This window comes from Trichosurus vulpecula, chromosome 6, assembly GCF_011100635.1.
Source record: "Trichosurus vulpecula isolate mTriVul1 chromosome 6, mTriVul1.pri, whole genome shotgun sequence".
NCBI lineage: Eukaryota > Metazoa > Chordata > Mammalia > Diprotodontia > Phalangeridae > Trichosurus > Trichosurus vulpecula.
In genome coordinates, this window is record NC_050578.1 from 138,378,054 (window position 1) to 138,405,540 (window position 27,487).

At 44.1% G+C, this 27,487-nt stretch overlaps 2 protein-coding genes across 2 annotated transcripts in view; both read right to left on the bottom strand.

Annotated features, from left to right (window-relative positions):
* ADAD1 (adenosine deaminase domain containing 1) overlaps positions 1-11,583 on the bottom strand; it is a 53,630-nt gene extending 42,047 nt beyond the window's left edge. The window contains exons 1-5 of the mRNA XM_036764565.1: positions 11,382-11,583; positions 10,025-10,209; positions 8,343-8,531; positions 4,143-4,310; positions 2,939-3,007 (exon numbers count right to left, since the gene is read on the bottom strand). Coding sequence (XP_036620460.1) covers positions 2,939-3,007; positions 4,143-4,310; positions 8,343-8,531; positions 10,025-10,199 — 601 coding nt within the window. The 5' untranslated portion in view covers positions 10,200-10,209; positions 11,382-11,583. The remainder of the gene's footprint in view (positions 1-2,938; positions 3,008-4,142; positions 4,311-8,342; positions 8,532-10,024; positions 10,210-11,381) is intronic.
* Positions 11,584-20,497: 8,914 nt separating this feature from the next.
* KIAA1109 (KIAA1109 ortholog) overlaps positions 20,498-27,487 on the bottom strand; it is a 211,491-nt gene continuing 204,501 nt past the window's right edge. Inside the window, exons 85-86 of the mRNA XM_036763063.1 lie at positions 26,986-27,151; positions 20,498-21,239 (exon numbers count right to left, since the gene is read on the bottom strand). Coding sequence (XP_036618958.1) covers positions 21,023-21,239; positions 26,986-27,151 — 383 coding nt within the window. The 3' untranslated portion in view covers positions 20,498-21,022. The remainder of the gene's footprint in view (positions 21,240-26,985; positions 27,152-27,487) is intronic.

The window sequence follows — 27,487 nt, forward strand, 5'->3', positions numbered from 1 at the left end:
GGAACTTCATGAAGCAAGAACTGCAGTACAGATCAGATCTTCTAACTTTCCACTACATGACTTCCATCCCGGAGATAACATTAACATCAAGAACTTCCAGTAGAACTCAACCCACCTGGGAAAGTCCATTCCAAGTAGTGCTGACCACCCCAACTGCAATCAAGATTGGAGAAAAAGACCTTTGGATACACTGTGCCCATGTAAACCTGCTCCTTACTGTTCCACCTGAGTGCTACACCTCCAAGGACGTTTTTGTTTGTCTCCTTTACTATCATCTGGTGTTTCTCCTTCCCCAGTTAACTCTGAACATAAGAATTCTAGATCAAAAATTCTAACAGTGATCGTGGGAATGAAAAATCACCAACTGGGGGGAAGCAGATACTTTTTATTCTGCCATTTGCTTGGTGCCTCACCATCATACTTATCACAACCTCTCACGTTTCCTTGCTGTTATTCAATTCTCAGGCTGTTACCAGCTGCTTCTTTTCCACTTAATTCTAGTCCTTATAGGAAGACTGGAAAAGTCTTCACACTATTGGTAAGGTTCATGGTGAAGCAGGATATCTTAAAGCAATGAGGCTGCCTGGATCCTGGATGATCATCAAGGTGAACCCAATCCTGGGGCAGCTTTTCCCGTTCCTCCAAATGATCCCCTGGACCCTTTGGACCTTTGATATTGGCTTTAGGCCATTTATATGATCCAAAGAGAATTACAGATGACACTAAACCAAGGCCAATCACTCTTTCCCAGCTTTATCATGATTATTTAACTACAAAACTTATGAAACTATAGTTTTCCACAAAACTAGGACAATCTCATTGCCATTAGATACTCCTTTTCCAAATTTTACTTTCTGTATTGTCAGAAACAGAACCCCAAGCAACTGAACTGTGGGACTGTCCATGCATGCACACAATGTCCTTTGCCAAATATGGAAGACAGGGAATCCTTTATCTGTGCCAGAACCACCACTGACAACAAAATAGATAAGGTGGATTAACAAACCTAAACATATCAATTTTGCAAGTCTTACTTAGGATGGTTCCACTTTTACTGGCTATGACAAAAATCTTTGAAATGAAGATTTACTCTCTCTTCAAATTTCACATGAGAGTTCAGAATTCCTGGTCTGCTTCATGTCTTTGGGGGAAGAGCTTATACCATCATTCTTCCTCTGAGCTAGTTTGGGACATATAGACTCATTTATTCCTGCCAGTATCAGTTTTCAATCATTCTATAGGACTGGGGGAAACATTTCACTAGAAATTTAGAAGCATGGTAGCATAAGTGCCAAAGGCAAGAAAGTAAGGACAGATACATCAGAAACCCTGTAAAAGAACACAGTCTAAGGTTTTAAGTCCCTCTGGTCCCTAATTCCATACTTTGGGGTTGCCACCTCAGAGCAGGCAGCTAGAAAGCTCTCCCTTGAGACTGAGAGGTTACCTCAAGCCCCAAGTGAGTCCATACCCTCCCTCCAAACTGAGGTAGATTCTTTAGCATAAATGGTCTTATAAAACCATATGGTCTTAGACTGTCTTACAGTTTCATGAGGAAGGGCCTAGGCTATGATCAATTAGTCTTGTTCTTACATTAACCAATCAGGACGGATTGTAATGTCTCCATAAAATCGAACAAGATGCACACACCCCATGGTGGGACTCCTCTTCCAGGTTTTCTTGGCTATTCTCATGAGGAAGGGCCTGGGCTATGATCAGTCTTGTTGTTCCTACATTAACCAATCAGGAGAGATTGTAACATCTCCATAAAATCCAACAGGTTATATCAGAAATCTAGCAAGATGCAGACACCCCATGGTAGGCCTCCTCTTTTGGGTCTTCTTGGCTATTCTCCTAATTATAAGGAGTAGGCATACTGACTACCGTAATCAAATGAGTTCTTCTTAAACTATGCCTCAGAATTGTCTTCTGGCTTTGTGTTAGCTGTTGTATTACTTTGTTGTACCAAAGACTGCTCAAAATTAATTCCTAAAAATCTGATAATGGTTCAAAATACTGAACCTGAATACACAATGAACCTTATGCAACTGGCATTGGATAACTGATCTATAGGGAACTGGTTTTCCAGGAATCAAAGGAGGGAGTTGAAGGAAGCAAACCAAGTTCGTGTTGTGAACGGCTCAGGAAGCTCGAAAACAAAAGTTTTTAATATGGGGTTTTGTTTTTTCAATTTTAGAGCTATTTCAGCACAGTCAGTTTCCACAGTAATCCTATGCATTTCATTTACAAACATTATTCTGAGGAGTTCCTAGGACAGCCCAAGGAACACAAAAATGTCTAAGAAGCCCTGCTCTGGCAGTAGCCTAGGGGCTGATGAGCTGGCTGCTTGCAAACCTGAGTCTCCAATTTCAAGGGAGGAAACAGCTAGCATGTTTGATCCTTGGCCTCTGGCATCAGAGTTCTAACCTCTGTAATTTTCAGAAGGGTCAAAAGAAGATGTTAGCATGAAGCCAAAGTCTCTCTCCCTTCGGGCTTAGGAAGCTAACTCATTAACTCAACTTCTCATATATTAACTCCAATGAAGTGAATTAGCCTTCAGTGTCTGACACCCCAAAATTCCTCATGTCCAGGGGCCAAGATGACCCAAGGGTTACTGAAGGCAATGCCAGTGGAGACCAAATTTTGGAAGCTTCTCTATCAGGCTGGAAAGGCGCCTGGTCCACTAACAGACCACCTCAGCTGCCATTCAAGGACCAACCTCACTAAGGGTAAGATGGTTCAACACCAGGTTGGCTACAAGGAAAATAAATTTTTGGTCACATCAAATCTTGAGCTTTTATCTACCAAATCAGAGCAAACATGTCTTTCTCAGCAGACCTTCGATTCAATTAAAACACAGACCTCTGAAGCAAGTTTGTACATGTAATACTCCTTTAGGTGGCATAGCTGGTACCCAACAAGAATATGAGGACTTTCCTACCGTAATGCACCTTGGAAACATAATTCGGTTCAGCTGAAATGACAAGGTCTGCAGGGATGAGAGGAGGACCTGTTGAAAGAAAGAAGTTAAGAAACATAAGGCCCTTAAAAATTTTGGAGTGGCTGCTTCCTATTTTTTGTAACACGGTAATATATAAAATATCACAACAAAAAACATTTTCAATGAGAAAAATAGTATTTGAACAAGATCAGAAAACTAAAGTTATTTTCTTTTTCTATAATTTGCAGTTTATTAATTTATTGTTTATATAATTTGCAATTTATTAATCATAAAAACATCTACATACACATGAAAATAGTAATACAAGTGAATGTTCATTTATTATAGCAAGTCTTTGGTGGGACAACAGCTGAGCCTACTTTGTAGCTAACTAAAGCTTTTTTCATGGTTTTTAGTGCATCTTACAGCCAAAGCTTTCTGGTCACGTCTCCATAATTTCTAGCTTGCCAGTGTTGTTCCTCATAGCTCATGACATCACCACTTTGGAGAATCAGGTTAACATGGGCCATCACAGGGAATAATTCAAGAAGGAGAAAACCTAAGCCATTTGGGGAGCTCTGCTAGGAGGTTTCATTAGGGATCTGAGGTCAAAATAGTGAAGCCTAGAGAACTATGATTTTAAGAAGAGAGGGGCAGTAACTAGGGTAATAGAGTACCTGCTACTCTGATCTTCATTCTGACCAACAATATAATCTCATGTATTATACTCAAGGGATACCTGGCTAGAAAAATAATTTCGTAAAGGAGAGAGGGAAGGAAGAGATCCTGACTATACTATACAATCCCCAGGAATCCTCTGAAGACACTAACAGAGCTATACAGGAAGCTCTATGATGAGCTCAAATTTTTTTTAATGCAAAAAAGAAAAGAGATTTAACCAAGCCTGAATATTAAAAAAAATAACATCAACCAGTAATTAATGGCAGAATAGGCATAGGCCTGGTTGAGAAGTTCCTCACTAGAGGCTCCCTACTCCAGTAAAATAACAGGCCCAATTCCTATTTATGTATTTATCTATTGAAGGTGGGAGGGGAGGAGGAATGGATGGAGGAGAGAGGAGGGGAAAGGGGGAGAAAAAGGTGGGAGGGGAGAGGAGAGGGGTGAGGAGGGAGCGGGGAGGGGGGGTGGGAGGGGAGAGAGGTGAGGAGGGGGAGAACTACTACTCGATGATCTGAGCGCTCACCTGAGGTTTCTACATTCCTTGGTTCAGGATCATCCAACCGCAAAAGCTCATCAAGGGCAAGCTTGGCCGCATTGGAACGAGACTCTTTTTTATTTTGTCCCAATCCAGTTTTATATTGAATACCATCCACCACAGCACAAAAGGCAAAATAAGGACCCATAACATTACCTGAAAGAAATATCCAGGGACATGGGTATGAATTTAACTGTGAATACAACTGTCGGAATCTGGTCAAATGGGTCTAAAGAAAGAAAATATTATTGATGTGAAAATAATCAGTAATTTTTTCCTGTTTAGAAAGATTCTTCTAAAAATAAATCAGCATTAAGTCCATAGTGTTATTTAAAAATTTAAAGAGACATGTCAGTAACACTCCTGGGATCATCCTTAGCCAATTCCCTTTCTTTACTCAGAATCCTGGTAATCTCAGAGTCAAAAGGAACCTCAGAGGCCATGGAGACCCACTTGTTCTGAATGAGAATCCCCTTGACAACATCTCCAGGAAATGGGGACACAGGCTTCACTTCAATAATCGTAGAGAAGGGAAACCCCTTAACTCCCAAGGCAGTCCCTCCCACATTCAACTCAATTTAACTCTATGTGGCTCTGTGCCGAGTGAGTTACTGTGTAAGCCAAAAGGTCAAAGTGTGGATTTTCAGATTTCAAAAGATACTTCTATACCTCTCTCCGACCCTGGTTTTAGATCCTTGGGTGCTGCATCATTGGAAATGACCAATACCATCTGCCCTTCCCAACTAAAATCACACAGAAAGTCTTTTGATGTCTGGATACATGAATCAGTCTAGCAAATAATTTGTTATTAGGGTCAGGGAGAGAAAAGTCAAGGATAACATCAAGGTTACATGCCTGGTGAGGCAATTGATGGAATCAGCAAATAGTTAATAGTGGGAATTAAGTGACCCACACCAACTCCATCTTGTGACAATTCTGGGGCTAGCTCGGTTTCCCCTTTCTATTCAATTTTGGGTCTAATTCAGCTTCTATCTTGTGAGAAAACTATTCACCTGTGGAAATTAGGAAAAAAATCTTATTGTATTGTTTGAACTTAGCCCTACCTGGCTCCAAAGCTGGACCACCTCCACCTGCTGCTTACAAACCCTTAACTGAGGACCTCAGTCATGCTGACCAGAAAACCAGTAAGATCCAAAGACTTACACAAGGAGTTTTCCCACAATTGCAAATCTCAAACAACTCCTACATCTCATCTGAGACCGGCTCCATAGGATCAGTTAATGTTCCCTTCACCATTTATAGACACCTGAGGGGAGTAGGACACTGCTTCTGATTTAGGTAATTGCACCTATTTACTCTCCTCCTCCCAACTTGCAGAGTGCCTAATCTTTCATCCAATTAGAAAACAGATTACCTAATGTTGCAGTTTTCCTTCTAATTAATTGGTCTTTATTGCTTTTAATATATAAAAAATCCATCTCCTCTCATATTCAGGGTCCAGGCCTAAGCTAGGGAGATCTGGTCCCGATTTGTTGGGCGATAATTGCCACGCATTGCTTAACAAATTGATATATTCAGAAGATCGAACCTTTGTTTCCTCAGTCATTTCATCTTTTACTCCTCACGCTGGGAGACTACAAGGTAGTGCTCTCAACAGAAACAGGGAAGAGAGGTGGTTTGGGCATCAGGCGTGGGGGGAAGGTAAGTTCATTCTGCTAGTAGAGGTTCCTCTACTTTCAGGATCCAGGCACCTTGTATTATTACTACTTTTGTTTTGCCAAAGCCTGCATCACCCCTACCATCTAGCCCTCTTACTCACAAAATACCCCAACAATTTTAAAACTGAAAAAAGAAAGAAAATGTAAGATGTCTCATATCAAAAACAGGTGACTTGGAAAAAAAAAATCAAGGAGAGATGATTGAAGAATCATTGGACCACCTGAAAACCATGATAAAAAAAAAGAAAAAAGCCTGGACATATTTGAAGAAATCATGGAAGAAAACTGACCAAAGCTATTAGAGGACAAAATGAACATGGAATCCATGGGTCTCCTCAAAAAAAGAAGAGAGTTCAAGTATCACAGAGCCTCGGTCGGGATCACTCATGACATGCCAGGTATTACTCTAAAGGCAAGGCCTGAACAAGGGTGAATGGCTTCCATTCTAATGGGGGATTCAGTATGAGAGTCCCTTCAGAATCCTAACATCATGGAGGGGCTTAAAGAAGGTAGAAAAGACAAGAGCTAAAGTTAAAAAAAGACCAGTGAAAGATGGGCAGCTTCAAGAGAGAACCAGTCACTCCTCAGATATCTAGATCCTGAAGAGAGATTTGGGAGTGGTTTTGTTATGCTTTGATATCAAAAGAAAAAGAGAGGGAGGAATAAATACACTAAGAAGGGAAAGCAAAGGAACCTCTCATAGAACTGGGGCACAAAAGTAGAAGCCAACACAGACAAGATGCCTCTCCCCCTCGCCATTCCTGAGGCACTGAGACAGGGCCATAGCTGATGCCAACCTTCACTGGCCCCTCCAAACGCTTCTCATAATGTGAGAGTCTCTGGGATAATCTTCAATCACAGATCCAGATATCTGAAGAGCAGCTCCTTCTTTCTTGCATGATCTGGCCACATCTTCAGGCTCAATAGGGGCACACACTTCCTGGTCCCGTTGATGGGATTTACCCAACAGAATCCACAATTCCAGGGATCTTTCTTTTCCTCAGCATCCCTCCAAAACCACAGGCCAACACCTCAGGGCCTGCCCACAAACTCAACCTACCAACCCCTCCAAATATTTCTGTCCTCCCTGACTCCAAATTACTTTGTACTGACTTACAGGCAAATGTATAGTTTCCTCCAGTTGAATGTAAGCACCTTGTGGGAAGGGGCTTTCCAGGTTTTGTCTTTGTATGCCCAGTGCTTAGGAAGATAGTAGGTGCTTAATAAAAACTTGCTGAATGAATGACAAAAGGAAAATGAAATTAAAGAGCTGACAAGCATTACTACACCATGTGCCTTCCTTAGAAGATACCGATAATTCAAATGCTGCTTTTTTACTGCGTTCCCAGAAGCCGCTAAAACAACTGACTATAATTAAGCTCCATGCCAAGCCTACACTTGCATCATGTGATATTTCCTGCACTACAATAATGGTCTAGATACTGAGGATCCACACATAGGCATCTCCTGTACAAGTGCAAAGATTTTATACCCAGAAAACAAGCATTTCTGTCTAACTAACTACAAATTGTGGAATTTAACACCAGATTCCCCTTCAGAGACTGAGAAAGCCAAAGCCGAAACTGCAACCAAAGGATATCAAGCTTAGCTGCTCTCAGCAATACAACGATCCAAGCCAGTCCCAAAAGACTCATGATAAAAATGCTTTCCACCTCCAGAGGAAGAACCGATGGAGTCTGAATGCAGAACAAAACATCCTTTTTTGAACTTTATTTTTCTTGGGGTTTTTTGGTCTGTGTTTTCCTTTACAACATGACTAATATGGAAATATGTTTTACATGACTGCACATGTATATCCTACACCAAACTGTTGCCTTCTCAATGAGGGGGGAGAGCAAGGAGGGACAGAATTGGAAACTCACAATTTTTAAAAATGAAATGTTAAAAGTTGTTTTTATATGTAATTGGAAAAAAATAAAATATTTTTTAAAAGAACATTAATCTTTTTTTTAAAGGATGTCAAAGCTGCTTAATGTTATCTGGCAAAACCTTCTCCTAACCTCAGCAATGGGGTAACCACAGCAACAGGGCCATTGTATTCAATTTAGCACCACGGGTAGTCTTGCCTTTAAAGCCACACTCCAGGGAAGGAACCCAAGAAACTGCTACCCGACAGCTGCCTTGGCAGGTACTGTAAGCCACCCCCTAGCCTACCGCCAGTAACCACAGTTACTGACAACCCAAAAAAGAGAGGCCTGGTCCCCAAAGTCCTTGGCCCTGCCAATGGTTCAATCAATGGAAAGGACCCTAAGAGGAAGCTTTCCCACCTCCATCCCCAAGAACTTTGGGGCCTTTCCCAAAGACTTGCAACTGAAAACTCCCTTGTCTCATGTTTCCCCATCTCCCTATCACGAGAGGAGCAGCTTGCTTTGCTCTTCTCCTTGTGCCTGGCACAGTGCTCAGCACATCAAAAGTGCATCCTAAGTGCTATTTGATTCATTCATTCTACTTTCTGTGACAAGTACAGACAACCTCGGCTAACACTTGCCTGTTGTTACAGTTTCCTTAAGGTCAAGGTGCACACGCTGCATTTGGGCAAACTGATGGAGGGCTGACACTGGATTGATCTCTCCGCGTTTGTACTTCATGATGAATTCCTTGGGAATCTTCTTTGGAGGAAGAACAGTGTTTGGATTAGGCAGGACTACTTTGGAAAGCAGTGGTTCTGGAAAGTTACCTAAGGAAAAAAAAAAACAGCTTCAAGTCAGCTTAACATGACAAAGAAGCAGCAGAACAAAAAGCCTGTGCCCTCGCCTCCAGACTGCTGTTCCTCCAGTCCCCAAACCAAGGCTGATTTAGATACAGATACATAAAATTCAGTCACATGTGCTCTGCCAATTTAGATAAACTATTCTGGCACTCTGAGCACAACCTATGAAAGCATTTAATCACAAGAAAGGTAATGATAAGCATCAAGGTTACCTCACTGAGTTAACAGAGTCACAGAATGTCACAGCTGGAAGATCTGGTGCTCTAGTGCACCTACCACATTGTACAGATGTGGAAACTGGAACTCAGTGATTTCACCCACCAAATGGAAATAAATCTTCTACTTCTTTAAAATACAATACAAATATCACTTCTATCCCCTCTACAGACTTCCACCTCTATCTCCTTTGCCCCGATTCCATCTTTTGTGTATACGTGTGAGGGAATCAGAGAATCTCAAGAGGCCTGCATTCCAGCACGCCGAACTGGCTCTGGAGTCAAGAGGCCCTGAACCAGGCACTGACGTGACCTTGGGGAGGTCACTCCACATCCCTAAGCCTTAGGGGAAGGCCAAGCCTGCGACATTCCACCCCTGAGGACTCTGGGTCTGGTCGGGTCTGAATCCCCCCAATAACTATCATCTGGTCTCTTTTTCCATCTTCTTCACAAAGCAAGCATGAGACCCTTTGTCAAATGAAACCTAAGGAGACTCCAGCTATCACATTCGTCCATTGACCATGACAGGAACCCTGTCAGAAAAGGAGGTCAAGTTCACCCGGCAAACCTATCTTCAATGAAGCAATGCTGGCTTTCAGTAATGATGGCTTCTTTCTCTAAGTGCTAGGAGCACTCATGTCATAGGATCAGAGCTAGGACTGGAAAGAACCTCAAAGATCACCCAGTCTGAGCTCATTTCACAAATGAGGAAACTGAGGCCCAGGAGGTTAAGTGATTAGCTCAAGATCACACAAGTAGGAAGCATCTGGGGCAGGATACAAATCCTGGTCCTCTGAAGCTAGGGCTCCTTCCACAGTGCCACATCACTGCTCGAGGCACAGGGACCAGCCTAAGGGGAGCCAAGGAGTCACATAGGTGACCGTGCCATCCCAGGGCCTGATCTGACTGGCAAAGCCCTTCAAAGCTAGCAGAAGAACTCAGGCTTCCGGAAACCCAGAGGCAAATAGCAAACAGGGGAAAAGACGGAAGGCACCAAGCTTATGATAAAAACTTCAGGAGGGAGCAGGGCCGCCACAACATGGCCAGTGTCTGGTCGCAGAAGCCAGGTGGGCTTACTATGTTATGACAAGAAATCTGTGCTTCACCAGTTATCATCCTGGTGAGAGAAGAGGCAAAGCCTGGAGCTCGGGGGTGGCAGCAGGACACGGAGGCAGAGAAGACCTTGAAAGGAAAACAACCTGCATTGGCAAGTCTAAAGCACCAGGCATCACTGCAGACCCGCACCTGTGACCGGCGTGACCTTGGATGCTAGGTTGGACGCACTGTAATTCTCAGGCGAGGAATAGCCCAGAGGGGGAGTCACTGTGGTGGAAGAAGGCTGAACAGGCAAGTTCTTTTTCAACATCTGAGCAAAGCTGGGAACCTGGGAGCTCTGAAACCAATCATTGTTACCAGACATTTTCTTGGGCCTAGAAGTTGTGAGAAAATTGGGATTAGAAAAAAGACAGAAAAAAAGTTAAACATTTATTAAGCTTCTAAGAGGCCCCAGGTGCTGTGCTTTGCAAAACCATCGACTTAAAAATCAATGATGACATCGTTTAAAGAACACCTGAATGTTTATGGGCTTTACAAATAAATAAATATCCCCACAGCCACCCTCATCATTCCCATTTTCTAGGGCAGTGGACCCTCCGCCAGGACTGATAGCCACACATCACCCAAATCCCCTTAACTAACCCTTTAAAGGGGAGGGAAAGTGCCCATTTAGAAAAGTCAAGTCATCTGTCCAGCATGCTACAGGGAGTCAGAGCAAAAGGTGGGTGTTCCCCATTGTAACAGTCCATCCATTGTGCTAGGTGACCACCCTTTTACAGACGAGGGGACCTTTTTGCATTTGAAACTTGTAACAAGAAAGGGAGAGGGGCCTTGGACCCCAGTTCAGGTCTGGCTCCCGGCACGCACAAAGCGCTTAATTAATGCTTTTTCTCCCCAAAACTCTGACTTGCCAGGAAGGCGGTCCCCGGGGGGGTGGGAGAGGGGTCTTCTGGGTCCAGCCCCATCTTTGACCCTGCACTTGGGAGCATTTAAGCTGAAAGGGCCAGAGCCGGCGCCAAAGACCCGGGTTCAAGTCCGGCCTCTGATGTTCCCAGCCCAGCTACCCCAGCCCCGGCCCTCCCCTCCCTGTGGTCTCTGAGCACACAGTAGGCGCCTCATAAATGCTCTCCCTTCTAGGAGCCGCCACCACCTGCATGGGTGGAGGGAGTTCCCTCACCTGGAAGGTAGCCGGTCGTGCAGCCCCGCCCTTGCACTCCCTCCCGAACGCACCTCTTTGGCTGCAAACTCCGGCCACGCCCCCCCTCCCCCAACCGCGGCCCAGCCCCCCCCCCCCCCCCCCCCCCCCCCGCCTCATGGGCGCTGCCTCAGTTTCCTTTTCTCTAGGAGCGCCGGACGAGGAGGGCGGCCGGCAGCCCGAGGTCGGGCTCCGGGCCTCGGTTTCCCCGCTGTCCGAGGGGATAGGCCAGAAAGGCCTGGCGGGTCGACAGAGTCGGGATTCGAACCCAGGTCCCGGGCCTCCAGAGGCGGACGCCGGGGCGTATAGCCCGTCCCTCGCCCACCCCACCCCCGGCCGGCTCTGCCTTGCCTCGGAGCCGCCGCCCCCGCTTCTTTCTCCACAGCCTCCGTCGCCGCTTCCCTCGTCGCAGCCGCCGCTCGGACCAGGGTGGAAGTGGCGGGTCGAAAGGAGACCCGGGGCGCGAGGCCGCGTCTTTCAAATAGGCGGGCGCCCCCTTGTGGGACCGGGCCGCGCTCGCGCCGGCTCGCCCAATCACCAACCGCCTCACGCCCGCTTCGGCCCGCCCCCGCCTGCCTCTCAGCCAATCAGGCTTCAAGCGCTCCGGATCGCGGCTTCGGTCCGCCCCGCCCCGTGAGGGCAGCACGAGGACGCACGAGGTCGGCGGCGGGGGCGGCGGCGGGGCGCGCGCTACCTCCGGCGTGTCCGTGAGCGTGCATCCTGCTTTGCGCCGGTCTTCCCGGCCGGGAGCCCTCACGTGGAACTGCAGGTACCTCTCTCAACAAGTATTAAACGCCTACTGTGTGCCAGGCGCTGGCGAAACCAAAAAAAGGCAAAAGCCCGCCCTCATGGACCTCACGGTCTAATACAATTACTCAATCCTTACTAAGCGCCCACTGTGCCCGTCCCTGGGTGTGCAAAAATAAGGCGGAAGCCAGCCCTGCCCGCAGGAGCTCACGGTCTAATGGGGGAGGTGGAGGGAAGGGAGAAACCACGCCCGAACAAGAGGCCTAAGGCGAGCCATGTGCAGGACAAACTGCACCCAGAATAGATTGGAGGTTACCCGCAGAAGGCAGCCGCTGCAACCGAACGGGCCGAGCTCCCCTGCAACCGAGGGGGCTGGGCTCCCCCGCAACGGAGTGGGCTGAGCTCCCTGCAACGGAGCGGGCCGGGCTCCCCCGCAACGGAGTGGGCTGAGCTCCCTGCAACGGAGCGGGCCGGGCTCCCCTGCAGCGGAGTGGGCTGAGCTCCCCTGCAACCTAGGGGGCTGGGCTTCCCCGCAATGCAGCCGGCCGGGCTCCCTGCAAAGTCCTCGCCAGACATCAGCGCCCACATGATGATTGAGAGGACTTGGAAGTGAGCATAGGGTCCAGATCTGCTCTGCGGCTAAGAGTGTGCAAGAGTCCCCTGGACATAAAGACAGCGTAGGTGCAAACAAGCTAGACAGACAATAAACTGGAGACGGGAAAGGCACTAAGATTAAGGGGGGATGGGGAAGACTTCCTGCAGAAAGTGGGATTTTAACTGAGACTTGAAGAGAGCCAGAAGGATGAGGAGGGAAAGTGTTCCAGGCAGGGGGAAAGGCCAGTGCAAATGCCTGGATGTGGGAGATGGAGTGTCATGCGCAAGGAACAGTCAGGACACTATAGATTGCAGATAACAAGGGTGAGAGCCGGGCTGGCCCGCTATGCATCTGGCAACACCACGGTGTGCATCACTAGCACCCACATAACCTGCAACAAACACAAACAGCACCCCTCCTCCTTTGCATATTGGAGTTGCCCACAGATGTTCACCTCTAATCCTGATTCTCTACCTTTTCCAGCATCCCCACCTGCCAGACTGCTAACCCTCCTAAATACTACCTGCAATCTGTCAGTTCCTATTGTTATTCCTGAGGGAAAGGCCTTTTCATGGCCATGGTGTATCAACAGCTGCATCTAGGATTCTGGGGCAGAAGCTCAAAGAATCACCATTCCTCATTCTATAGTCAATGCTTTTAGTGCAGAATTCCTGTTGTTCTTGGAATTTTCCAGCCCTTGTGGAAATGCTGCTTTCCAATCCCTTCCCACAATCCAGGTACCATGCCCAGCACATCCAGTTCTTCACTGCCCTGCCTTCTTCCCTTTCTTTCTCAAAGCAGCCCCAGTCTAACTGGATAACCTGGACCATCTTTTTTCTGGTGGCCTGAAATCCTTTGGTGGGCTGCAGGTTGTGCCTAGAAGCTGGAGAAAGCTACTGGGGGCAGAGAGAGGAGAGTAGCGGCAAACAGCAACCACTGACACAAAGTGAGGTCTGCCAGGAAGAGCATCATGCCACAGACAAAGGGACCCCAGAAGGGAGATAGGAAGAAACCCTAGATTTTGCCTTTTAGCGGACCCCTGCCCAAGAATTCCATTACTGGAATGTAAGTTGTGGAAACTGTCTATCTTTCTGGAAAGGAATACCCACTGTGGGGTAGGGTGAACTTGTTCTTGACTCTGGGAACTGGAATGTGAGTCTTTCCTGTGTCCATTCGTTATAAATAAAACACAAGTTTTGATCCATGTGAGCTCATAAGGTACCTATCTGAGTGTCAGATACTGACTTCCCAGGTCACCTTGGAGGGAGTAATCAGGCATTAGAGGTCCCTTTTTGTTGGGGTTGATGTCTGACACAGGGGATGTAGCAGGATTTCAGGTATCCTAATCATAGGATCAGCGCTAGGAGTAAGGCTAGGGACTGAATCTATGATGTCATTAGAATAGGAAACTTACAAATGAAGAAACTCTCTCAATGCAAGTTGGCACCTTTTCTGCAGCTTACAGTCTAGTCTTAGAAAGTTTCCTGGGGGCACTGAGATGGGAAGAGATCTTCCTAGAGCCTGGCAGCCAATAGGCATCAGAGGCAGGACTGACGGAACCTAGCAGTCCTTCCTATCACCAAGCTTGCCTCTCTGTCCAACACACACTGTTTCTGCTAATCTATGCGTGTGACCTGGAATAAGGTCAGATTGCAAAAACCAGAAATCTCTGCTCTAAGCCCCCATTTCTATCTTTGGAAACTTTGCTTCTCATTTATTTACAAGATTCAACAATTCACTTTTTTCCTTAATATACATGCTGAATCTCAATAGTCATGGGATGAGTAGAGAATAAATGAATTAGTCCAGCTCTGGCTCTTAAGAAACAGCCACAGCCACCTCTAACTTAATCCAAAATGGGAGTACTTAAATATTTCACTGTACCTGTGATATCATCAATGTGGGTACTCATCCCACAATGCAGATTAGGACCCATTTTTGCCTTCTCAGCTTGTACATGCCATCCATCTCTTCCTGTAAATCTGGAACCCCCGGTCCACCCAGCACACGGAGGGTTTTCTTCTAGTTCTCTTGGCATTGCCCACTACAGCATGTGCGCTCTCCATATGTTACAGACCCCACCATTGTTTTTGGGTGACCCACAACTTTAGAGTCTGATTAAATAAACATTTTGGGCAGCTAAGTGGCCCAGTGGTTAGAACACCAGGCCTGGAGTCAGGAAGACTCCTCTTCCTGAGTTCAAATCTGGCCTCAGACACTTACTAGCTCTGTGACCCTGGGGCAAATCACTTAACCCTGTTTGGCTCAGTTTCCTCATCTGTCAAATGAGCTGGAGAAGGAAGTGGCAAACTACTCCAGCATCTTGGCCAAGAAAGGCCCAAATGGGGTCACAGAGAGTCAGACACAACTGAACAACATCGCCTGCTAATGGGGCGCTTGGGTGCTTGTGCTTGGACCCCAATTCCAAGATCACATCTCTCCCTAGCCTCAAAACACTGTCCCTGACAGTTTTCTCCCCAGCCCAAGAACAGTATGTCTAACAATAACTCATGAGTGGGCCCCAGTAAGACAAACTATCTTTCCTTGTTACAAGAACAAGCTGACCTCTGTAGGATTTCCCTTGTAAAAACAGAAGTATCTTGTACCAGCAGAATTAACATGTATTGACTCCCACAGTAATTGTGTACAATGTAGAGGTCAAGCTACAGACATCACCTCTCAAAGCTATCTTGCTACAGATGTAACAGACCAAAAACACACCCCTTAGAAATCCCTTCCTACAGTCTCCAGTAGTGACGGATACCAGCAACCAAGGTTGTGTGTTATCACCCAATTAGCGTATCTACCAGATAATCCGCTACATTTCCTATATAAGTTTTAACATCATTCCTGTTAGGTTGCAAGTTCCCTACAGAGCTCTGCCTGCAGTATTGGGGTTACCATAAGCCTTTGTCAACTTGAATTAAAGAATGCTTGAGTCTGTGAATTCATTCCAGATGACCCTCTCCTGTACTTCAGTCCTTGAGGGGTCCCTGAACCTCTCAAACCACATCACTACTATGTGCCAGGCATTGCACAAAGCCCTGGGAATGGAAAGGGAAGTGTAAGACAGTCTCTCTCTTCAAGGAGTTGATAATCCAGTGGGGAGATAAGAAAGTAGCATGATGTTCTGGAATCAGGGTGGAAAATGATCTAAGGAGGTAAAAGTTTCAAAGTTAATTACATCTTGCAGAATGATGAGTTTCTGGAGATGATGAAGTCCAAGAAAGCAGTCACAATAAATGATATGGTGAATTTCTTGTGTATTCTTTTATGGTGAAGGATCAGGAGCTAACACCCAGATGTCCACTCCATACCCTCTCCACCCAGAAGAAGGGAAGGGCCCCAGGAGCAGGGGGTGCTGAGGAACAGTGAGTTTCAGAGTGGATCTCGAATTGCAGAATGATGAGTTTCTGGAGGTGATGAAGTCCAGATTAAAAAAAATGTCTTTCAGAAACTGTGGTATTATGTGACTTAGCAATCATAGAGGATCACTGGGAAAAAAAAAGTTGAGCCTTTGCTTCCAGGAGAAATTTGGAACTGTTAAAAACACTAGACTGTTCCCCAAATTAATCCAGCCCCTACCCTCCTCTGTTTTCTGGACCAAGCTCGTTGTTCATGCATAGTATCTATTCAAGGGGTATGCGTCAATGATCCAACTCCATGGCTGTCTGACTCCAAGTCATTGTCTGGACAATAAACATTCTTTATCTTCTTGGGTTTTTTTTCCTGGATTGAAGTCAGGCTGAACTCTTTTTAATAAAAACACTTTCCTTCATTTTGACCCAGGCAGGAGCAGTGCATCTATTAGGAAGTGGAGGAGCTAGGCTCAAGATGGACCACTCATAGCCCTATCTGGGTAAGCCGAGAGGTTAGGATGATGTTTCTGGCTCAGGTTTTTCTGTTGTGTCCGTTGTATTTATGATGTATTCTAATAGCTAGCGAATAGCTAACTTTTACATAGTGCTTTAAGGTTTGCAAAGCCCTTTCCAAATAGTGCTATCACTTCACCCATTCCACAGAGGAGAAAACTGAGGCAGACATAGTTTAAGTAACTTGCCCAGGGTTACACAGCTAGTCAAGTGTCTGAGGCTGGATTTGAACTCAGGTTTTCCTGATTCTAAGTCCAGCACTCCATCTGCTGTGCCACCTATCTATCTTTTGCATCTACGTCAAGTATGCATTTGAAACTTGTATTGGTGTATGGTATAAAGTGTTGGTCTAAACTTAGCTTCTGGTGGACTGCTTTTTGTTTTTTTCCAGAAGTGTTTGGTGAATAGTGAGCCTTTGGCCCAGTAGTAGGGGGTCTGTGGGTTTAGCAAACACTATGCTATTGTGTTTGTTTTGTTTGCATCTTGTATACCTAATTTGTTATACTGATTGACTCTCTATCCAGTGCCAAGCTGATTGGATAATTAGTGTTTGTACTGAAGTTTGACATTTGGTACTGCTGGGCCTCCTTCCAAACCAATTTTTCCCCATTATTTTCCATGAGATTCTTACATATATAGATAGCTAGACAGACAGACAGACAGACAGATAGATAGATAGAACAGAGAGACCCCAGGCCCTTTTCCCAGAGTTGGTATAAAAGAGGGAGGTTCATGAGTGAATTACCTTCTTGCCTTTCTGGATGCAGCAGGAAAGAGACACCTTCCCAGCCTGCCAGCTTTTAAGATGCAGCCCCTTTCAGTTATACAGCCAATCATAGGAGGTTCTACCCATTTACCTGGTAGGAAAATGCAGGATGCAGGGCGCCTCCATGTTAGGTAATCTGGGCATGTGGAGGGCAAGCCCCCTATCCATCCAATAGCATGATTATGACCAATAGCATTTTGTCATTTTTGTGAAGGAAACTAGCTCAGCTGAGTAAGGAAGTAACTCGTCCTTTGGTGACACCACACCCAAAAGTAAATTTAATGTGGATTCTCTGAGGGGAAAGACTCCTTAGGCCTGAAGTTGGGAGGTGTCCCAGCCCTATGTGTTTTCTATACGTGTGCTTCAGGACCAGTGGGCTTCAAGTATCTGCTCTCCCAAGGATCATGTGTGTATATACACATGTTTGGTAGGGGATGTTTTGTACCAGTCACTTTGAGATTGAGTCATAACATAAACAGTGAACCAACATGCTTGCCTACCTATAGTCCCTCCAAAATGTATTAATATGTCCACATAGATTCTACATCATCATTTCTCGTTTGTCTTTTCAAATTCTTCGGTGAATTCTCATTTCCCTCCATGTCTTTCTTTAGTTCTCTTATTAAGCTTTCTCAGTCATTCTCAGGGATCTTGTAGCAGTCCCATTCTCAGTAAGAGCCTTGTATGTACTAAGCACACAGGTGCTTAATAAATGCCTGTTGAATGACATAATTTCAGGGAGTATAACTGTCCTTGAAGTTTCTCAGTGTCTTTTGCAGGCTTATCATACATGTTGTCTCCTATGCATACATGTCTCCCAGGACTCAGTCCTTGGCCCTCTTTTCTATTGGTGAGCTCATCAGATACCATGGATGTAACCTTCTTCCCTATGCATGTGACTCCTAAATCTATAGGGAACCCAGGTTAGAGATGCATATTCTATGTGCAGCTTATGTTACTACCCTTTCTACTAGCTCATCTTCCTTCTTCGTTCTCATCTTGGATTCTAAAGTAATTAAAGAATATGTTTTGAAATTTCCACATTAATAAAATTGCAACATCTTTCTTGTTGATTAATCAATTAGCTCTGGGCCCCCACCCCAGTTTATTAAATATTAGTGTTTATCTCTTTATCAAATGCACTAAATTCACTAGGCCTAAATGCCATGGATACTGATTATGTTATCTAATAACAGCATAACAGACAGTAAAACAAAGAAGTAATTATTTACTCTGTATGAAATGTGAGATAGGTCATAGTCCCAATACTTCTAACTACTGCTACACCTGCTGACTTCTCAATTTGGGCAACACAGTCTCAATCTTCACTTCCCTCACAGTATCAGTTAAAGCCTCTTGAGTCTCTTTATGTTTCTGCACAAGATAAGGGTTAAATGCAGTTAGTTCTCTCAAGAAATAAGTTCCCTTATTCTTTTTCTTTGATCTCTCTTTAGCCACCACAGTGAACAGTCTCTCCGGTGACAAACTCTCAGTTTTCACACAGAATGACAGCACCTGTCCAAGATTTCATTGCCTCTTAAAAATACAGTAACAGTACTTGCGGTCACTTTGGGAGAGGTTTTGAAATAGGTGATATATGTACATATGTGTATATACATACATATACATTAGATGTCTGTATGCGTGTGTGTACATATACACATAAACATGTGTGCATATATGTGTACATGTCCAGCTTTCACCTTTCTCCTGAGCTCCAGTCCTGCATTTCCAACTGCCTCAGATGGTTCAAAAATCTTCCATTCAACGTATCTAAAATAAAACTCATTATTTTTCCTCCTACACTCATCCTTCTTCCTAACTTTCCTATTTTGGTCGAGGGGACCACCCTTCTTCCATCACCCAGGTTCACAAACCTTGAAATGATCTTTCACTCTTCACTAATTTACCCAATATCCATGTCCCCCCCAGCCCCACCCCAGTCAAATCTCTTGCCAAGTTTGGGCCATTCTAATCCTGCAACATTTCTCGCATCTACCTCCTTCTCTCCATTCATATAGCCACCATTGAGGGGCTAATTCTGCCTCTCATCACCTTTGGCCAGAACTAGTGTAATGTCCCCCAACTGGTGGTCTTCTATCAAACATTCTTTTGTTCAATCCACGCTCCCTTCACACGACTCCCAGCTTGCTGTTCCTAAAGCACAAGTGAGGCTATGTCATTCCCCTGATCAGTAAATACTAGCACTAATCTGTTACCTTTAGAATAAGATAAAAATCCTGCTGTCTGGGACTCAGTACCAAAAACCCTTCACAGTCTGGCTTCAATCTACTTTTTACTGGTTAATTACACATCGTTCCCCATCTTGCAGTTCAGCCAAACTACCTGATTAGCTGTTCCATTACCCATCTCTGTGTCTTTGCACAGGCTGTCTCCCATACCTGGAACGCTCTCTCTCCTCACCTCTGCCTCTTGAACCACTTCAAGGCTCAGCTTAAAGGCCACCTTGTCTAGGCTGTTCCTGATTCCCCAGATGTGAGGGCTCCTCTTCTCCTTACCCCCTACCATTTTGTATTTGTTTTATGTTTTATCTCTGACCATGTTCTGTCCCTCCAGGAGAATGTAGATTCCTTGGAGGCAGGGATTGTGCTGCTTTTTTATTTCGATCCCTAGTATCTGGCATGTCATATTATCATATTATATGATCTTGGTTCTATACTATTAAGTCTGTGTGTGTTTGGGTGGATCATACTCATTGATCAGTATGTAGAGATAGATACTGCAAATAGACAATGCTCTGGGGCCAGAGATGAAAAGGACAGTGGGTTGACTGCCTTTGGGAAGCTGGCCAAAGCCCAAACTTCTCCTTGAAACAAGGCTACGTTCTTTAATACTGGTATTTTTCTGCTGATATTTTATGGCTGTATAGGAGTAGGTGCACGGTACACGTGAGCTAGCTGGAACACATTACTAGTGAGGGATTATACAGAAGTAATGTAAAAGATGTCACTGGGGAATTTATAACTAGAGAAAACAACATGCCTGTTGCAGGGCAAGAGTCAAGGACACCGGCCTAACAAACAGCCTGCATCCTCCCCTGGTATCTACATGATATGAAGAGGATGCCAAGAAGGCTTCCAGCACCATGAAGGCAATAGCCCTGCTGAAGAGATCTATCGGCACATCTGTTTATCTAACCTCACCTGTCCCCTCTGATAAGGAGTGAAGAAAGAAGCCTATTCCAGGCAGGAGGGATGGCGGAGTAAAGCCATAATGAGAGAAGGCATACCGAGGAGAAGGAAAGTCAATGAAGGGGAAAGGCAGAAAATACAGGAGACCATGTTGCATTTAGTACCTACAAGTTACTTTATGGCTGAGTTTAGAAGCTTAACTAATTATCTGGGGCATAAAGAGTTAGGAAGTATTACTTAGACATGTTCTACAGGGTCAAGATGACAATCCTGCCCATTGTGAAATAACAAGCTACAAAAGAAAAAAAAAGCCATACAGACATGAACACTGAAAATAAGTTATCATGGCTTTTTATTACAACTGTAACAAACAACATTTTAATGCTATGCAATCAGATCACAGTTTCTTAAACTATATACATACTGGAATTTATACAAGTCTACACATTACCAAGGGAAATAAAAGCCATTACCAACCAAAAAGAAGGTCAAATTATCAGCAAGATTTGAAAAAAAGTTACAGCTAATTAGTCACAAAAATTCACAGTTAATCTGCAAATATTTTAAGGATGCAGGAATCATATTGCACATAATACAATTATAAATGCTAACAAAAGATTTACATATTTAATCTATTTTTTTTTCACAAAATTTACATCATCATGCAATACTTCACTGTATACAGAATGGTGGCACTACCATAATAAACAGATAAACTCACAAACTGTTTGAACAAATTAGCCAAAACCCATTAAAATCATCTTTAAATTATACAGAAAATAATTTTACTATACAATAAAACCTTTCGCTGTAGTAAACTTAACGGACACAGTTATAGCTTGTTCATAGACAGTTACGCTTTAGTGTTCTTCCTTGTCTTTTCCTCTCCTCTCTTTTTCGTCTTGCAGTGAGGTACCGAGCTTTTTGATGAGGACCGAGAGAACCTTATCCAATGGGTCCATGACTCCTCTTTGAAGCCATTTAGGAATAGTGGTTCTAGCATGATGAAAGCCCAACTTTTGAAGAATATAATCAACACCTACTGGGTCAATTTTTCTTCCAGTCCAGGAAATTAACCTTAAAAAGAAAAAAAAGTTTTGAGTAAAGCCCCACATAGACCTGAAATTTTGGATACAGGTTCAAAACTACCTTTCTACTTATACAAATTTTGGCATGCAAAAAATTAGTAGCCATATAACATGACATCACTGTAACCCAAACCCCGAGTCTAGAGCGAACTGGGCCACAGTCTTGTATCTGCTTGGCTAAGAGTACATAATGGTGAATGGGCTGGAAGCCAAATGAGATTAAATGCACCTATAGGTTCTTAAGAAAGCCCAAACAAAAGGCATCTTTTTTCCTTTTTGCTAATTCACTGACTGATCTTGCTAAAAGCTTTTTTAGGCCTGGGGCATATGCTAACTGGAATGTCCCAAAGAGCAATAAAAAGAATCTGTTTAGTTTTAAAGAATCTCTTAAAAGTTTCTAGAATCAGCAGGCATAAAGGAAAGGGCAATGGATTTGGAGACAGAAGTGCTGGTTTGCTCCTTAATACTCTTGGGCAAGTCACTTCAATATTCAGTGCCTCAGTTTCCCTATCTGTAAAAACAGAAGAAAGGGAGGGTGGAGGCAAGATGGCGGCTGGAAAGCAGGGACCTGCCTAAAGCTCTCCCCCAGGACCCTCCCAACACCTATAAAAATGGCTCTGAACAAATTCTAGAACTGGAGAACCTATGAAATAGCAGAGGGAAGCAGGACTCCAGCCCAGGACAGCCTGGATGGTCACTGGGTAAGGTCTATTGCACGGAGCTGGGAGCGGAGCAGAGCAGAGCCCCACATGGGCCATGCCAGGATCAACCAGACTGGGAGCCAGTCGAACAGGCCCTAGAGCCCTGAATCAGTGAGCTGTGGCAGTTACCAGACTTCTCAACCCACAAACACCAAAGACAACAGAGAAGGTTAGTGAGAAAAACTTTGGGGACAGAGTGAAAAGAGTTCTCAGTTTGGCCACTGCCCTGGGGGCAGCGGAGGTGGTGCCACTTGGAGGGACTACAGCTGCAGTTGCTTTCGGCCCCAGGCCCATCTGATGGGAAGAATTAAGTGGCAGATCAGAGTGGGAGTGCAGAGCCTGCTTAGATCTGAGTCACGGTCCAGGTTGGCGGCTCTTGGGGGAGGAGGAGCGCTGGTGTGGCAAAGTTTGCTGTGTAGAAATAGCTCTGAAAACAGCAGCACAGCCCCTCAAGCTTGGGACAAAGTACTCTCTACTCTACAAGCAGTCATATCCTGACGAAAAACTCAAGGGTCAAGTAGTTGGCTGGGAACATGGCCAGCCAGTGAAAACGCTCTCAGCTTCAGACTCTGACTTTGGAATCTTTCCTTGGTGACAAAGAAGATCAAAACATACAGCCAGAAGAAGTCAACAAAGTCAAAGAGCCTACATCAAAACCATCCAAGAAAAACATGAACTGGTCTCAGGCCATGGAAGAGCTCAAAAAGGATTTGGAAAAGCAAGTAAGAGAAGTAGAGGAAAAATTGGGAAGAGAAATGAGAGTGATACGGGAAAACCATGAAAAACAAGTCAATGACTTGCTAAAGGAGACCCCAAAAATACTGAAGAAAATAACGCCTTAAAAAATAGACTAACTCAAATGGCAAAAGAGCTCCAAAAAGCCAATGAGGAGAAGAATGCCTTGAAAGGCAGAATTCAAAAGGAGGTTCAAAAGACCACTGAAGAAAATACTACCTAAAAAATTAGACTGGAGCAAGTGGAAGCTAGTGACTTTATGAGAAATCAAGATATTATAAAACAGAACCAAAGGAATGAAAAAATGTAAGACAATGTCAAATATCTCCTTGGAAAAACCACTGACCTGGAAAATAGATCCAGGAGAGATAATTTAAAAATTATTGGACTACCTGAAAGCCATGATCAAAAAAAGAGCCTAGATATCATCTTTCAAGAAATTATCAAGGAGAACTGTCCTGATATTCTAGAGCCAGAGGGTAAAACAGAAACTGAAAGAATCCAATGATCACCTCCTGAAAAAGATCCCAAAAAGAAAACTCCTAGGAATATTGTTGCCAAATTCCAGAGCTCCCAGATCAAGGAGAAAATACTGCAAGCAGCCAGAAAGAAACAATTTGAATATTGTGGAAACATAATCAGGATAACACAAGATCTAGCAGCTTCTACCTTAAGGGATTGAAGGGCTTGGCATATGATATTCCAGAGGTCAATGGAGCTAGGATTGAAACCAAGAATCACCTACCCAGCAAAACTGAGTATCATGCTCCAAGGCAAAATATGGACTTCCAATAAAATATAGGACTTTCAAGCTTTCTCAGTGAAAAGACCAGAGCTGAATAGAAAATTTGACTTTCAAATAGAAGAATCAAGAGAAGCATGAAAAGGTAAACAAGAAAGAGAAATCATAAGGGACTAACTAAAGTTGAACTGTTTTGTTTACATTCCTACATAGAAAGATGATGTGTATGATTCATGAGACCTCAGTATTAGGGTAGCCAAAGGGAATATACATTACATATATAGACAGAGGGCACAGGGTGAGGTGAATATGAAGGGATGATATCAAAAAATAAAATCAAATAAAGGGATAAGAGAGGAATATATTGAGAGAGGGAGAAAGGGGGAGACAGAATGGCGTAAATTATCTCGCATAAAAGTGGCAAGAAAAAGCAGTTTGTTGGAAGGGTAGAGGGGGCAGGTGAGGGGTATTGAGTAAACCTTGCTCTCATCGGATTTGACCTGAGGAGGGAATAACATACACATTGAACTGGGTATCTTACCCCACAGGAAAGAAGGAGGAAGGAGATAAAAAAGAGGGAATGACAGAAGGGAGGGCAGATAGGGGGAGGAGATAATCAAAAGCAAACACTTTCAAAAAGGGACAGGGTCAAGGGAGAAAACTGAATAAAGGGGGATAGGATAGGAAGGAGCAAAATATAGTTAGTCTTTCACATCATGAGTACTGTGGAAGGGTTTTGCATAATGATACACATGTGGCCTATGTTGAATTGCTTGCCTTCTTAGGGAGGGTGAGTGGGGAGGGAAGAGGGGAGAGAATTTCGAACTTAAAGTTTTAAAAGCAGATGTTCAAAAAAAAGTTTTGCATGCAACTAGGACATAAGATATACAGGCAACAGGGCATAGAAATCTATCTTGCCCTACAAGAAAGTAAGGGAAAAGGGAATGGGGGAGTAGGGGGGGAGGGTAGAAATAGGGAGAAAATTTGTATTTCAAACTCTTGTGAAAATCAATGCTGAAAACTAAAAATATTAAGTAAATAAATTTTAAAAAAAATTAAAAAAAGAAAGAACCGGTAAACAGACGTATGTATAGAATGGTTTTACACATTTATACATATTTGTGTCTAATGCCATCTCTAGGGCTGAGGAGATGAGGAAGGAAAAAAAGGGGAAAAAAAGAAAGGTACATGATAGCCTTATTATATATTTAAATAGAACAGCGAGTTGTATATAGTAGATTTGCAGTTTCATGTACAATTATCTTTTTTCCCTATTCAACTGTTATGGAAATGCTTGTTTTATTTCTTAAGTTCACAATAAAATAAACTAAATTAAAAAAAACAAAAGAAAGGGAACTAACAGGTCTCATTTAGCTCTGACTCCATGAGCTTGTAATTGCTGTGAGGATCCTGAGATAAAGCACGCAAAAAGCTGGGAGAAGAAACTGCTATCAGTACGGCTCGTCCTCATACACTAGGTTCGAGACTTTGGTTCCAATGACAATTAAATGGAAAATTATATTATTTTTACCTTTATTTTAGTGTAATCTAAAAAAATTCATAGCATTTTTCATTCTGTCTACTTGCATTTACAAAACAGATTGTCCTAAATAGTTTTCTGCATCATCCAAATGACTTTAGTATTTTAAAACTTTCAAACAACTCTAGAGAAAGGGCTACAATTTCTCATTGTCCAGAGTACGAGTGTTTTGCTGACTTGGTTATGGGATGTTCTCTTGAATGAAAACCTCCTCCTACCAAAGCAGTTCCTAGCCCCTGTCCACACAGCAGTCTCTGCTTATAAGACACTCTGCCCTCTTATTTTCTGGTGTGGTAACGTTTGAATATGATAGAGCCTTTATACAAAGTGGGATGTTTTCTTTTGGCTGGGGGCAGTGGGGCACGTGGAATAAAGCACACTTGACCTGGACTCTGGAGAGCTGAGAAGAGGCTGTGTGCTGTTCACAACCCAGTTCTGGGCTCAGAATCACAGGATTTAGGATCCAATTCCCTAATTTTATAAGATACAAACTGAGGTCCAGAGTGGTAGAGACCTGTCCAAGGTCACACATGTGGGAAGCAGCAGAGCCAGGATTTGAACCCAGGTTTCTCAGAGCTCTTTGTGCTGGACCATGCTGCCTTGCAGAAGAACTGTGTACACACCCCAGCTCTGAACTCGGGTGACCACAGGAAAAAAAATCACCTCATCTGTGTGAACCTCACTTTCTTCATCTGAAAAATGGGGAGAAGTGATAGACACAGCCGACCTCCCAGGGCTATTTGGAGGGAAGTGCTTTATGTACCTTAAAGCATGATCGAAAGGAGAGAGATCATCACTAAGCAGGAAGGAAAGTGCAGGGCCCTCTGTTAGGAGGTAGAAACAAACACCGGCCAAGCAACCACGCAGCTCTTTGGTCCACTTAATGGAGGCAGCAGAGTGTGGGGAGGGAGGAGAAGACCCGAGCATGAATCTCAGGATGGCTGCCTGGCCCCTGTGTTAGACAAGTCCCTTCACTGCTCAGGGCCACAGCTCCCTCATCTTTAAATTGAAGGGGTTGGATTTATCTGGTCTCTAAAGAACCCAGGAGTCCTAAAACCTGTGGAATTATGTTTCAGTATAAAACATAAAGTCCATTACATTGGATCCAACCCGGGCTAAAGTAGATTTGACAAACGTATGCATATGGAAGGTGACAGCATCCAACCACTCTAGTCTAGTCACACGCTCAATAATGACATGAGTTGCACATGGGAAAGTGCACCCATTCTTCAATGCCTATGTATTATGACTGAGTGCTTCAAACATCCCAGAGAATCCCCTCGGGAGCAGGGGATGGATGGCTGGTTCATGAGGAGGACAGCCTAGTTAACATGGCGCAGGTTCTCACAGGACCAGGATGACCAGCTTTCAATTTAGGACTTAGACCAGAGACCCCATGACTCCGTGTATTAAACAGTTCAGATAAGGCAAAGGGAGTTCAATAGCAGGCAAGTATTCCCATCTCCAGGCCTGGTAAAACTCCCCAACAGCTAGCAGTTCCAAGAAAAGTGCTTGTGGACATATAATTACTCAGTAAAAAACAGGAAAACTAGGCTGCTTATCAAATTTGAGAGACAAATACCACGTTGTCAATGTAAATCAACTGCTGTATGCCAACTTGGGTTACACGCAAAGCACTGTTCCCTGGGAGGTGCTAAAACAAAACGAAATGACCAGGAGTATTCAGAGGTGGAAAGGGCTCGGTGATCGCTACCTTTTCTGAAACCCTCTAAGAAAGCCCAGGTGGTGGTATCCAGTCCCTTACAAAAGCCTCCAGCTCTTCTGGGTGGGTGAGGATAGGAGAGGAAGCAGCAGGAAACAAAAGGCCAAAGAGAGCAAGACTGCTGTGGCAACAAAGAGGCCCCAGGGGAAAAATCACCCTCAACAAGCAGGGACTTTGCGTAAACAAATGACACTGAACAAGCTACACTCTCACAAATACTCCTTGTGCACCAAGCCACTCTGAAGAAGGCCGAGCCGAGGACTGCGCTGCAGTTGGACCACAAAGAACACCCACCGTAGCGTGGGTTCTAGATGCCAGGTGTTGCACATGAAATCTCTCCAGTCTACAGTAGTGTACGTGATGCTTTCTTCTCTGTCCTTCTCAGAGCAATTGTCATCATGGATGAGGACTGGACTTTTCTGTCCTGGTCGAGTGGATAACAGTCGAGGTGGAAAAATAGCTGGAGCAAAGAAGGAGAAGTTAATTTGTGAATCTTAGAAATCCATTTGAAATCAACAGGAGACACAATGAGGAAATTCTATACATTTTTTCAAGTCAAAGGGGATCAAAAGACCAAGATCTACAAACTCGGGTTATTTTGACTGACAAGGTAACAATCCCCTATTAATGCCCTTAATATTTATTTACCCTTTATCTTCTCTACACTCCAATCTCGACTTCTTTTAAGACCTGGTCAAAGGCTCACTCTGCCATCTCTTTTAAAGTTCCACGTGAAGTATACTACACTCCAGAGGAAGACAGAGGCCTTGAAGGTCCTTTTCCTCCAACATCAATT